Genomic DNA, 14,719 nt, shown 5'->3' with positions numbered 1-14,719 from the left:
TGTGAACCGCATCGTATCGGGTTTACACACAAAAATCCGTACTTCTAAAACCAACATAACAAGTTGTAATAATAATAATTACTATTACAACCCAGCCGCAACTAACACCGACAATTAACATATAATTGTGCCCGCGCTCTCTCAAAAAAGGAGGGGTTGCCATGCATGAATTTAATGACGGGCGCCGGCAGCCACTGAAGCCATTACCCGCGCACTGAACCTTCAATTAGCTCTTCGCATTAGACCTAGATGGGGCCAAACGCGGCTAATACGATCCGGCATTAAGACAATGGGTATCGGAACATCGGATATAATTGGCTTTAATCACATCTCTTCATCACGGTTAACCTCCCGTCGGAACCAACGTGGCCTCCGCCGCTGGTATGAGGGAAGGGGGGACGGGGAGGGGAAATGGAAGGGGGGATGGGGAGGGGAAAGGGAAAGGGTGAGGTTGGGAAGGGGAGGGGAAATGAGTAGGGGTGGGGAAGGGGAGGGGAAATGAGTAGGGGTGGGGAAGGGGAGGGGAAATAGGTAGGAGTGGGGAAGGGGAGGGGAAATGGGTAGAGGCGGAAGGAGGAGTAGGGAAGCGTTTTCTCCTCTCTCAAATTTTGCCTAAAAGTAACGGATTACAAAATGGGGTTACCAAAACTACCAACCTTTCTGAAACCGGCGCGTTTTCATCCCGAAAAACTACAGACGACAAAGATGTTGCTAAGGAACAAAAACGCGGAAAAAAAAACTAAAAAAAAATTAACAACTTTATCACCGTTCCACACCTCATTCCACCTGCCAGCCAAAAAGGTCCCCACCAAAGGCAACGAACCACCTGGCTAGGCTACTGCGCCCTCCAAGTCCTCGGCAGGGCGGCCAAATGACCTGCTTATTGCCTGGGCTTGGTGCTAACTGCTTATTACGTGCCGTGGGTGCGATGCGCGTAGCTAAAATTGGATCGTTCGAGGCCGGATTAGGGGTATCTCGAGATATCTAGTTGGGCAGGCAACACGCTCTTTCGCTTTTGCTAATCCTTTGGGTCTGTCGGCCTGTCTGTCTGTTTAGTAAGACATCTATCCGTTTCGCATCTTATAAAAAAACAAAAAAAAAAACTTGTCCGTTTTCTATAACCTGTCCCCCCTTGTTAAAAATGTTTACTTAAGAAAATGGGAAATGACGTCTGCCCACCATCGTCCCTCGACCCCTCCCCCGCCCCCCCTCCCCCTCCCCCTTTCACCTTCCCGGGCGACGTCTATTAAAAAAGATAGGCCAGAGATAGAGCATTAATTAAGGTGAGTGTTGCTGAGGGATTTACTCGGGCCGTGTAATCTGTAACGGCGATCTAGTTTCTCCTTGGTTTTTCCTCCAATTTTACTAATTAGATGAGCAGTATTTATTTCAGGAAGGGGGAGAGGGGGGAAGGGGAGGGGAAAGGAGAGGTGGGAAGGGATGTGAAGGGAAGGAAGGGGAAAGGAGGGAGGGAGGAAGGGAAAGGAAGGGAAGAAAAGCTGAAACAGAAAGAAGAGAAAGAGTACCAGAGACGAAAATTAAAAACAAAAAGAAAAAGAAAAAATATATAAAAATTGCACAAGAGCCCTAGACTACTTCCACCCCCCACCCCCCTCCTTCTCCGTCATTAGCAACTACAAGACAATTAAACAGCCTTACAATCAGGCGTATAATTGTAATATGAGTGCCTCGTTTTGCAATCTCAGGGGTGCCTCCAGCTCCGCAATTGCCCTACTTAGCCACGGATGAAGAAAATAACAATAAATGTAAAAAAAAAAAAAAAAAAGTAAGAACAATGGTTAACACAATACACGAACGAGGGAAGCATCAAAAGAAAATAAATACGAACAGAGGGCAAGATGGGAGAGAATGCAACGAAATTTCAAAGTAACATTATCTCAGTACAAACAAACAAAAGCTTTTTTTTTCTCTCCTCTGTACTCTACGTCCTTCGTCACAGTTCCGCCCTTGTATTTCACTGTTCTAGTGAGGGAGAGAGAGAGAGAAAGAAAGAAAGAGAGAGAGAGCGAGAGAGTGAGAGTGAGAGAGAGAGAGAGAGAGAGAGAGAGAGAGAGAGAGAGAGAGAGAGAGAGAGAGAGAGAGAGAGAGAGAGAGAGAGAGAGAGAAAGGGGGGGGAGGGAGGGAGGGAGGGAGGGAGAGGAGGGAGAGGAGGGAGTAGAGGGAGGGAGGGAGGGAGGGAGGGAGGGAGGGAGGGAGAGAGAGAGAGAGAGAGAGAGAGAGAGAGAGAGAGAGAGAGAGAGAGAGAGAGAGAGAAGAGAAGAGAAGAGAAGAGAAGAGAAGAGAAGAGAAGAGAAGAGAAGAGAAGAGAGAGGGAGGGGGGGGGGGTCATCATGACTTCATTAACAACGGACCGGCGAACTGCGTAATTGGGTGTAATTATTTAGACTAAGGGCATGCGTCGGTCGCCTAACTACGCCCCCCCCCCCCCCAACATCTCTGGATTTTCTAGATTTTTAGATCTGCCACTGGCTTTTTCTCATATCCAACCTCTTCCCTCCCTCCCTCCTTCCTTCCTTCCTTCCTTCCTTCCTTCCTTCCTTCCTTCCTTCCTTCCATCCATCCATCCATCCATCCATCCATCCATCCATCCATCCATCCATCCATCCTTCCATCCTTCCATCCTTCCATCCTTCCTTCCTTTCCTTCCATCCATCCATCCATCCACTCATCCATCCATCCCCCCCCCCCCCCGAATCTTTAATGCTACGAGTCACAGCACGAAGCACAAGAAGTCACTAAACTCATATAAAACGACCGCCGCTTCGTATTACGCGGTCTCCGTAATGCTTGCTTGCCTCTGTTTTCCGCGTCCCATGCACTCTCCTACGATAGTGAATCATCCTCATTATCATTACTACTAATGGCGGCATTAATAACCTCGTAACTGCAATTTACATTACTACTTTTTTAAGGAAATGGGTTACTGACCTCCTGAAGACACGCTTTCTAATATAACGACCACAAACATGATGCACAGCAATAACAATAACCAGATACTAATTAACTTTTTTTTTTATTATGTAATCGCATCACTCTGATTAATAATAGTACTATAAAGTTTCTTGCCCCCTTCACAAAATAGAATAAATAAATAAATACATCTCTGAACTTCGACAATGCATGGAATGACCAAAACATCGCAAGCATTTTAATGGTCATCATCAGGCAGAGACCTTCCTACCCTTATCTCCCCCTTCCCCATTCTCTCCCCCATCCCCCACTCTCCCCACTAACCCCACTAACCCCCTAAACCCCACCTACTAACCCTTTCAGCAGCCCCATAGGTCACAGATGGCCACGCACCGCCCAAAAAGTGCCAGGGAGTGCCCACAAAAAGGTGATAAATGCCGTAAGATGATGCCAATGTCCCCTGAACCATGGCACCCTTTCGCCATCCCCCTCCCTCCCTCCCTCCCCTCCCTCCCTCCCTCCCCTCCCTCCCTCCCTCTCTCCCTCCCTCCCTCCCTCCCTCTCTCCCTCTCTCCCTCCCTCCCTCCCTCCCTCTCTCCCTCCCTCTCTCCATCCTTCCCTCCCTCCCTCCCTCCCTCCCTCCCTCCCTCCCTCCCTCCCTCCCTCCCTCCCTCCCTCCCCCCCTCCCTCCCTCTTCCTCCCTCCCTCCCTCCCTCCACCTCCATCTGCGCTCCTTCATTCTCGAGGAATATAGGGGAGAAAAAAATGGAAAGGGGAGTGGGGGCGATTGATGGCGTTTCGCTTGATTCTGGGGGGGAGGGGGGGTAATAAGGGAAGATAGAGGAAGAAGAGGGAGCGAGAGTGTGGAGCCATAGAAGACAGAAGGGTGAGAAGAGAAAAAAAAGAAAGAACAACGAATAGAAGAGAAACATGAAGAGTAGACACAAAAAAAAGATGAGAAGAGAAGAGAGAGGAAAAGACAGAGAGAAGGGGGGAAGAGAAAGAGAGAGGGAAAGGGACAGAGAAGGAGAAGAATAATGAGGAGGAGGAGGAGGAGGAGGAGGAGGAGGAGGAGGAGGAGGAGGAGGAGGAGGAGGAGGAGGAGGAAGAAGAGGAGGAGGAGGAAGAGGAGGAGGAGGAGGAGGAGGAAGAGGAGGAGGAGAAGAAGGAAGAGGAGAAAGAGAGGAGGAGAAAGCGAAAGAGAAGAGAAGAGAGAGAGAGAGAGAGAGAGAGAGAGAGAGAGAGAGAGAGAGAGAGAGAGAGAGAGAGAGAGAGAGAGAGAGAGAGAGAGAGAGAGAGAGAGAGAGAGAGAGAGAGAGAGAGAGAGAGAGAGAGAGAGAGAGAGAGAGAGAGAGAGAGAGAGAGAGAGAGAGGGAGAGAGAAAGAAAGAGACCACGAATGAATGATCCGCATTCACGCAACACCAGCATCGCCAACCCACTGAGACGCGCCGCCCATGCAGCCGCCCGCACGCCCGCCTCCTTTCCCCCATTCTACGAAACGTCGCTCTCACAGCCCCCCAACCCCACCCCCCATCTTCTGTCTCACCCCCCCCCTTTCACTCCACCCCCAACACTGCGAGATAATCCCAGGTGATTACCATAGGATTAATCCGCAGAGGAGCACATTCATTACTCACGATCACATCACTGTAATCCCTTTTTAAATCCTAAATCCTCCCCCCCCTACCCCCCTTTCCCCCTCCTCCCCTTTACTAATAACAACCCCCGGAACATCTGTTTTGAAAGCCGGATGAGGAATACACACAGATTTTGAAAAAAAATAAGTGTCGTGTTCATTTATCATTAATTAAAATTTGCAATATCACTGGGAGAGGAGGGAGAGAATGGGGAGCGGCGTGAGAGACCGTGAGAAAGAGGAAGAAAGGAAGGAAGGAAGGGAGATAAGAGGAGAGAAAGAAGGGTGAAGTAGAGAGAGAGAGAGAGAGAGAGAGAGAGAGAGAGAGAGAGAGAGAGAGAGAGAGAGAGAGAGAGAGAGAGAGAGAGAAAGAGGGAGAGGGAGGGAGAGGGAGGGGGGGAGGGAGGAGGGGAGGGAGGGAGGGAGGAGGGGAGGGAGGGAGGGAGGGAGGGAGGGAGGGAGGGAGGGAGAGAGGGAGAGAGGGAGAGAGAGAGGGAGAGAGAGAGAGAGGGAGGGAGAGAGGGAGGGAGGGAGGGAGGGAGAGAGAGAGAGAGAGAGAGAGAGAGAGAGAGAGAGAGAGAGAGAGAGAGAGAGAGAGAGAGAGAGAGAGAGAGAGAGAGAGAGAATGTGCGTGTGCGTGTGTGTATACACACACACATAATAATGATGATGATGATGATTTTTCTCATTATTATTATTATCAGTATTAGTATAAGTATTGTTGTTACCATCCTTTAATGATGGTAATGCATATACTGGGTAAGTCAGACCTAGATACGGTATTGGGTGAGTCTATCGTAGATATGATGGTGAGTTGTGACCCACTAACAATGGTAAGCAACGACTCCCCTGCTATAATAGTATGCGACAGGCACAAGCATGAGGATTATGAATACTGGGATGGTATCCAGCGCTTTATCTGTGGCTTGGCTATGGTACTAGAGTGCCTGTGGCCTTTGGTCTCACAGCCCACTTCCACGCCTGTGCCTTCAGGCTTTTTAGCGAAGGACTAAGGGAGACAACCGTGACAGGAAACAGGCCTGTGCCCGCAGACAAGAGAGAATGTTTGTACCCGCTAACTTTAAAATCACGGCATAATACAAAACCAAAAGGAGACACAGAAAGTCCAAAAAGGTAGATGACACAGAGAGACTTTAAAAAATCAATTAATAAAATCCAGGCCCGAGAGGTCCTCCGGGCGAGCAAAACCGCCCGAGGACCTCCCTGCCGGCGCGACGGGACACTCACCTTGCCGAGGCCCTGCACGTCCTTGCTGCCGATCTTCTTGAGGAGGGCGTGGGGGGCCGGGGGCGCGAACTTGGCCAGGGCGCCCCGATAGTCTGTGGGGAGCGCCCTCCGATCGTCGCGGCCGCCCTTGGAGCGCCCATCCCTGCGGCCGGAGGAGTCGCGGTCGCGGTCCCCGGAGTTCCTCCTTCGACGCCGCCTCCTCTCGCGGTCCTCATGGCGAGACGGGGACGAAGACACCTGCGGCGACGCGAGCTGGCTGGCTCTGCGGGGGACAGAGAGAACAGGTGAGATCGCGGGGTTAATCACGATAATTACAGGTGTAATTCCACCAGGACTGATGATAATCGTTCCTGGGAAGGTCACGTGATGTTAATGAAAAGAAAGAAGCGGCGGGATCAATAAAAGGTAATGGTGATTGCAAGAGAAATCGGGAGATAATGGGACCGGCAAGCGATGGCGTAAATCACAGGTGCAACAATACAAAAATGATCATATATCAAAATCTGAAGTTAAGATAAAGGCGCCGATAACCTCAGGTGAGATAAAACCAAAGAAACGTGAGACAATGTGAATGCAAAGGAGATCACGTAATGAATAATGGCCTTGAGTAATAAACAATGCCGACTGAATGTTTGCGGATGTTGTCATGAATACAAATGTGACCATAAATACATTTACATACTCATACGTACAAATAAAACGAAATATATTGTACTTATAAGCACCTAATTGTGTGTGTGTATGTGTGTGTGTGTGTGTGTGTGTGTGTGTGTGTGTGTGTGTGTGTGTGTGTGTGTGTGTGTGTGTGTGTGTGTGTGTGTGTGTGTGTGAGGGAGGGGGAGGGGGGGGGGAGGGAGAGAGAGAGAGAGAGAGAGGGGGAGGGAGAGGGAGAGAGAGAGAGAGAGAGAGAGAGAGAGAGAGAGAGAGAGAGAGAGAGAGAGAGAGAGAGAGAGAGAGAGAGGGGGGGGGGAGAGAGGGAGGGAGGGAGGAGGGAGGGAGGGAGGGAGGGAGGGAGGGAGGGAGGGAGAGAGAGAGAGAGAGAGAGAGAGAGAGAGAGAGAGAGAGAGAGAGAGAGAGAGAGAGACAGAGAGAGAGGGAGAGGGGGGGAGGGAGGGAGGGAGGGAGGGAGGGAGGGAGGGAGGAGGGAGGGAGGGAGGGAGGGAGGGAGGGAGGGAGAGAGAGAGAGAGAGAGAGAGAGAGAGAGAGAGAGAGAGAGAGAGAGAGAAAAAAAAAATTCAAACTACAAATAAAGAGACAGAAAATGCCAGACGAAACCAGCGCTTTAATCCCGCTCTCACTTAAAATTATACCTCGTGTCTCTCAGCCCTCCTTAATGATTTTGAAGAATGCCCACCGTCTTTTTTTTTCAGAACGAGGTCAAACACGTACGAGACCAGGTCATCCTAAGCTCTCCTGCTCCTCCTTTTCCTCCCCCCCTCCCCCCCTATCCCCTTACCCGTCCATCCAAGTCGCTGTAAAACATAGAATTATCGGAAACCAGCGCCCAGACTTCAATAATATTTCTCATTTCGAACTCCCTCCCAACTTTACCCTTCCTTGCCCTCCTACCTCCCCCCCTTCCTCCCACCCACCCACTCAACCACCCCCCTCCCTCCCTCCCTCCCTCCCTCCCTCCCTCCCTCCCTCCCTTCCACCAACCTCAAAAAATCTACGCCCAGTGACCTGCCGGCGTGTCCAAATCTTGAAATACGGAGGTAACGGAAAGGAGAGCAAGGGTGGAGAAGGGAAAAGGGGGGGAGGGGGAGGTTAAAAGGGGGGGAGGGGGAGGTTAAAAGGGGGGGAGGGGGAGGTTAAAAGGGGGGAGGGGAGAGGTTAAAAAGGGGGGGGGAGAGTCATTCAAAGTGGCACTCGAAGTCGTAATGTTAAAAATGGGGTCGTAAAGGGCCATGGACGTGGAGGAGGAGGAGGAGGAGGAGGAGGAGGAGGAGGAGGAGGAGGAGGAGGAGGAGGAGGAGGAGGAGGAGGAGGAGGACGAGGAGGAGGAGGGAGGGGGGGTAGGGCGAGGTCGATCTGAGGTCAGGTTAAAAGTCATGAAACATGGGGTGGAGGGGGAGGGGGGAGAGGGTAGAGCTGGGGTGATAGCTGGAAAATTAGAAGAAGAAGAAGAAGAAGAAGAAGAAGAAGAAGAAGAAGAAGAAAAAGACGAAGAAAAAAAGAAAAAGAAGAAAAAAAAAAGAAAGAAAATGCAGAAATAAGAAATAAAAAGAAAGAAGAAAGAAAAATGAGAAATAAAATATAAGAAAGAAGAACGAAGAAAGAAAAAGAAAAAAGAAAAAGAGGAAAAGAAAAAGGTGTCCAGTTACCTGTCCTCCTCTCCTACTCACGAGTGTCTCGGCAGGAGGGAGGAATGGGGGGGGGGGGGAGTTAAGCAGATTAAATCGAGGGTTAAAAACTTGTCAGAATTCGGTCCACTGGTTAAGCTATTCCTGATGAAACAAGAATAAAATAAAATAAGGAATAACCAGTTTCACTTTACTAAAACAAAAGTCCAAAATGGCAACTATATTACCGTAACATCGGTATAAAAACAAGAAAAAACAATAACATCTGCCACGATATTAATATAAAACAAGTCTCTAAAATAAAATAAAAATACAAATAAATATGTTCTAATCTTCGACCCCCACTAAAACAAAAGAAAACGCCATAATCTGCAAAAAAGTCAAGATACGTAAACACAACCCTTGCCTCCCCCAAAAAAAGAAAGAAAAAAAAAAACAGATTTACTTTGAAAAAAATCTTACCGCGTAGGCAGGTAATTCGAGCTCTACATCTGCCCCCAGGGTAGGCCTATAAAGAGCCACTGTAGGCCTCCTAAGTGCATCTAAGACAAAGGCAAGGCAAGGATTGTGTTTCCAGAGAGAGAGGGAGGGGGAGAGAAGGATCTCTATCTATCTACTACGTTTATATATTCGTACAGACGGAAAGGGAAGAGAAGAAGAGACAAACGACGAGTGGGAAAGAGGAAAGAGGGAGACCACGCGAGGCTGGGCCGAGTGCGCGGGCGTCGCAGACAATGGCTCCTCTTTCCCTCGAATTCTCGGCCGGCATTCCTGGCTCGCTCCTCCGGCGCCGACGACAAGGCAAAGCGGACGCGCGCCTCAGCGTCCAGGGCCCCAGCGAGCGAGGCGCAGCGTGGCGCAGTGTGGCGCGGCGGAGACATCAACAGCCACTTTTCGGCCGAGTGTTTTCCCTCAGCGACAGTTACAGGGCCTCGTTTCGCATTCTTCGCATTTGCTCAAGACGAGTCTGTCGCCGCCTTTGTCTTTGTGCGTGCGCGAGCGCGCGCGACTAAGCGTATCATTATGTGCGTGTTTACGTTTCCGCGGTATGCAAAGGCCGGCGCTGAGAATTTCCTCTACTGCCCTCGTTCTCAAAAGGAAATAAGTGATAATGAGCATCATCAGCAGTATCAGTGATAATGATAATAATAGATACTAATTAGAATAATAATGATAGGAAAGACAGTGGTGATAATACCAATAATGATATTATACGGCAATTACTGGACAGGGAAACATGATCATATCGAATATAATATCAAAGGTCTATCACAAAGAATTCTCAGTCAATAAACATAGCAATAATAAATAGAAGCAAAAGCACCCATCACGCAGTTCATAACAGAGCCCCCACCCCCACGGCCCGCATCCGCCCCGCTCTCGCCGCGTCCATTCACGGGTAACGAAGGTCTGAAAGCCCCAGCAAAGCCCGCCCTTCTTCGCCCTCGCCTTCCGCCTCCTCCAGACAAGAGTCCCAAGATGTTTGTCTGTTACGGAATCATAAACCAGAAGTGGCCTTAAACCGCCGAGACAAGCCCAACCGCCGAGAGCTCACTCGTATATGTTTTTATTTTTCTTCATTTTTTTGACTAGCAGTCCATTCTTGGTTCATAATTACATGCAGTTCCCAGGGGTCTCGCAGGTGAAGACATTTTCCTGGCTGTTTCTACGGGGCATTTTGAATTTTTCCCCAGTACAAACACGGACCGGGCTTTGTAGCCAGCTCGGCCTTTCAGGCTACACTAAACTGTTCTTTTCAGTCCGAAAAAGACAAGAGTTCTTGAGTTCCACAGTGATATTTATACACCGCAAAGAGGACCACTTCAAAGCTCCCGCGCGGAACACTAGACCCAGTGGGCGCGGGGGACTCATTTTTTCTCTCTTTCTCCGTGTTCTCGCTAAACGTTCTCACTTTTTTGCCTAGTCTTTCTCCGTTGGTATAATACTAACCTCTCACAAGTTATTTTTGGGCAAAATATTACGCGTATTTCTTCCTTTAACGCGTGTTCTGCTGGTGAGCTTTATACACGGGGCCCTGGTGTTAACTGACCGGCTGTTTTAAGAGCGAAGAAAAAAATGGCGGAAAAGCGGTTGTTTCCCCGCCCAGCTTTTGTGTTTTCCTCTCTCCTAACACACGCCTTAATTATGCTATTCATGTCTGTCATTCCTGGTCCCTTTTTTATATATACATTTTTTTTTACAACAGTTCTTATGGAACTAATTTGCATATGATAAGACCCAGTGTCTACACACATTTCAGTGGTGACAAGCGTAGAAATGCATACCTTTTTTGTTTATGCTATCGTATTCAATCATAATTAATGCGTTCATTCACATCTCCACATTCTTTGTTTCCTTCTATGATACTTAACCAACAAAGATACAACAAAACCTTAATAATTGCAAAGTTCAGAACAAACCAACCAGACTTTAATGATGTGTTGTAAGAAAAAAAAAAGAAAAAAAAGGAAAGTTTACATGCATCTTTTCCTCACAATTGTTCAAATTACTTTGGACAAGATGGTAAATGGAGTGAACTGCAAAAAGATGGAAAATTGATCGCCAAAAAAAGAGTAACAAATGAAAAAGGAGACAGACTTGGGAAATCACTTAGGTTTATCATCTTATCCAGCCTTGCCCTTTGCCACTCAAACGGCAGGGAACATCCTGATTGGCCCATTCAAAAAAGAAAACCGTTTTATTCGAAATGGCTGTAAATCGTCTCACCTGTAACGGAAATAACGAACGGCAATCAGGTGGCGCCGAGACACGCCTAATTATTCGTCGGCGTCTTGTAAATTATTCCCTTTTGGCAAAAAACGCTCCTTTGTCACATAATTCTAGGACACTACGTCAATTTCTCGAAATGTGACTGGGGGAGGTAAATACAAGGCGCACGCAATGGCCACGAATACAGGCAAGGGACGGAAATGAGAATAAACACTAGGGGGATAATATTAACGAAGAGAAGGATAAAGGATAAAACACACGGATAAAAAGGAAATGTGGAGATCCCAAGACTACATATTTCACTCAGCATTAAGAATCAACACGAAAATCTAATGCAACATTACTATCCTCCTCTCTACTTCGTCTTTTCCCTCTCCCTCCCTTCTTCCACATCAATCATCAAGTTTTCGTTTGCGTGATTTTGACGTTACAAAAAGGGAACGTGACAAAGGTTAAGCCAATTCTCTTTTGTATCACCAAACGTAGATTAAACCTTTATGGCGCACGTTCCGATTACTAATTAGCATTCTACCTCTACGTCTTTAGCACGCAACAGTCGCAAACGGTACCGTGTCACGCAAAAAGCTGGGTAGCTCATAGTGCGTATGTTGAGGGGAGGGGGGGGGGGGTAGGGTAAGGATGAGGGTGTGACTGATTGATTGATTGAGTATGGTTGATTGAAAGTATGAGTGGGAGGGAGAATGGAGGACAGATAGGGTGAAGGAGGGAGGGAGAGGGAGAGGGAAGGATGGAAGGAAGGAGGGAGGGAGGGAGAGGGAGAGGGAGAGGGAGAGGGAGAGGGAGAGGTAGGGAGGGAGGGAGAGGAGAGAGAGAGTGAGAGAGAGAGAGAGAGAGAGAGAGAGAGAGAGAGAGAGAGAGAGAGAGAGAGAGAGAGAGAGAGAGAGAGAGAGAGAGAACAATACAACTCCATGGCCTTTATAATAAATACTAATAAACGACCCCGAAGTCTCACGAAACCTGTCACTCCTCCCACGTCGCACTCAACAGCAATCAAAACACGAACTGTAAAATAATCAAACCGTCTCTCGATCGCGTCGGAAGATCGAACAAAGGCGGACCGAGAATAAAACAGTCTCGTTAATGTCACGTGAATGACGAAGTTCATAAACATGGCGTTCGGCTTTTCAATGGCTCAGAGTACAAAAAAAAAGAGTAAAACAAGTATAAAAATGAAAGCCAACACAGGGTAAAACGAAAAGAAATTCAATCCCAAAAGACCTCCATAAAATTCAAAAATGAAAGATCATAACAAATGCCATTACATTTCTAAACGCGCCGCTCCCGTCTTAAAATGATGGAAAATTTGCAAGCAGGTTCATTCAAACAAGCACACTGCAAATTTAATTCCATCCTTTCAGCACCGAAAACGACAGTTCCTCTCTTCCCTTACTTACGAAACCTGCAACACATAACAATCTTCACAAACGCAAACAGAGAAGGAACCCCTTCCACAAGTAGGACAAACAGACGAAGGGAAAGAAATGAACGCGAGACACCCCGTGAAACGGAGCAGCGGAGGAGGAATAAAAAGCAAGGAGTCCCTGATACCCTCCCATCAAGTTTAAGTAATTCCAATAGATTTCTCCGGGCGCTTGCTGCCTGTCCGACCTGGCTGGCTGAGGAGCTGGCTCTCCTTGCCGTCTTCAAGAAGGGGAAGGGGAAGGAGGAGGAGGAGGAGGAGGAGGAGGAGGAGGAGGAGGAGGAGGAGGAGGAGGAGGAGGAGGAGGAGGAGGAGGAGGAGGAGGAGGAGGAGGAGGAGGAGGAGGAGGAGGGGAGAGATGGGAACGGTGATGGGGGAGAGAGGAGAAACGATGGGGGGAGGAGGAGAACAAAGAGAACAAGAAGAAAACGAAAACGAAAATGCAAAGGATGTAGAGAAAGAAGAAGAATGAGAATGAGAAGGATAAAAACGATAAGAAAGTAGAAGGGGGGGGGGGGAATGATGGGTGAGCATCACCCACATCGCCCCCGATTGGTCGCCGCCCCATGAATGAATGCGATTGACGGCGATCAAGCTGAAACCTTTCCTCTCTCTCTCTCTCTCTCTCTCTCTCTCTCTCTCTCTCTCTCTCTCTCTCTCTCTCTCTCTCTCTCTCTCTCTCTCTCTCTCTCTCTCTCTCTCTCTCCGCTATTCAACCCGTGCTATCGATGGCCTCCGAGTTCCTTCCTCAAAGAAGCCGTTCGCCGTTCACGCCCGGGCAGCCACATAGGTCCGCCGGCGATCACGCGTCGTCATAACTAACCCCTAACCACCCCTAACCACCCCTCCCCCCCCTTTCCCCTTCCCCCCGAACTTAAAAGGGCACCCGAAAGAGGATTCGAGAATAATAGGGCACCCGGCTAGACTCGAGCTGATCGGGTCATTATTATTAGCGAAAGCTCTCCTCCCCCCCCAACCTACAACCCCCTTTAACCCCCCACCCCCCCACCCCCGGCCAACTCCATGCTCCGACCCCCCCCCCTCGAAAAAAATATAGTAATGATCGTAAAAGTAAATTCAATCTTGGTGTTTACATTCCATAAAATATAACGAACATGTGTTCAGGGGAAAGAGGGGGTAATAGGGTTTAAGTGGGGTGGGGCTGAGGGGTGGGAGGGGGTTATACAATACCAAAACACCAACTGTCGCGAAGGAAGACGAACAGTTGTTGTCTGTTGGTAGAAGACAATATAAAATAATAATGATAACAGCATAATAATAATAATGACGATGATGATACTAATAACAATAACAAAGTGAAGTGATAAAATAACCCATCCACATCGATCAGTTTTTATCTGTATCAAAATTCGATCCTCGCTTATCGAAACAAATAAAAAAAGTAAAAATTAAAAAAAGCATAAGAAACACGCAAAAAAACTCCCCAAAACAAAAAGACCCGTTATAGACCTGCACCTTGTCCCCGTTTTCTGTTTTGGTTGAGTCGCGGTCCCGCCTGACAGATATGGCGCTAATCACCTCATTGGCCTGTTGCCGCAGCGTTAACGATCCCCTGCAAGAAACCGGCTGCTGGCAAGTGGCCTACAGCAGGAAGGGGGGGGGGGGAAGGCATTTTCCAGAAAACACCAAAAGAAAATCCAAAATTCTTAAGTCTCCCTCACCCCCTACCCCTTTACCCATCACCCCCGATACAGAAGTACGTGCTATTGGCAAGTGGAACATGAAGAAAATAAGTATAGATATCGTAACCGCTATGTCTCCATCAGGCCAATCGACGCAATACGGGTCTGAGATGACACACTCTAGATTCACGGAGTATCCCCTCATCGTAATTGGAGCGTTTTATTTCAAGAGAAAGAGAGAGAGGGAGAGAGATGGGGGGGGAGGGAGCTAGGAAGGGAAGGGAAGGGAGAGAGAGAGAGGGGGGGGAGCTAGGAAGGGAAGGGGGAGGGGGAGGGGAGAGGGAGGGGGAGAGTGCTTTAATGCTCGCGTGCGGGTACTGAAGTGGCACCCATGCACCAGACCATCCGTCGTGGCCCTTGATCCAGGGTGTCAATAAAGAACCATTGTCCAGTGCCACTAGGACTGAACCCGGGCGCGGGCGGGATACAGTGGTGGCACACATCGCTGGCACTCTGCTGCCTCGAGGGCCACCTCCCGTGGGTCCCTTTTTCGTCTTTTTTCTTTTTTTTCAGTCGAGTCCTGTCTACAGTGAAGGTCAGATAGGAAGCAGCAGATGGGAGGAAGAGGGTATGCGTGTCTGGCAACACATGGAAGGGGGAGGGGAGGGAGAGAGGGGGATGGGGAGGGAGGGAGGGAGGGAGGGAGGGAGTGAGGGAGGGAGGGAGAGAGAGAGAGAGAGAGAGAGAGAGAGAGAGAGAGAGAGAGAGAGAGAGAGAGAGAGAGA

General features: G+C 48.7%; 1 protein-coding gene across 1 annotated transcript in view; it reads right to left on the bottom strand.

Moving 5' to 3' along the window:
* Positions 1-7,219, bottom strand: part of LOC125044917 — a 44,204-nt gene extending 36,985 nt beyond the window's left edge. Inside the window, exons 1-2 of the mRNA XM_047641880.1 lie at positions 7,207-7,219; positions 5,818-6,167 (exon numbers count right to left, since the gene is read on the bottom strand). Coding sequence (XP_047497836.1) covers positions 5,818-6,167; positions 7,207-7,219 — 363 coding nt within the window. The remainder of the gene's footprint in view (positions 1-5,817; positions 6,168-7,206) is intronic.
* Between the last annotated feature and the right edge of the window lie 7,500 nt (positions 7,220-14,719).

Source organism: Penaeus chinensis, chromosome 36 (genome assembly GCF_019202785.1).
Source record: "Penaeus chinensis breed Huanghai No. 1 chromosome 36, ASM1920278v2, whole genome shotgun sequence".
NCBI classification, from domain to species: Eukaryota; Metazoa; Arthropoda; class Malacostraca; order Decapoda; family Penaeidae; genus Penaeus; species Penaeus chinensis.
The sequence above is the reverse complement of the archived record's forward strand: the minus strand, read 5'-3'. Positions and strand labels throughout refer to the sequence as shown.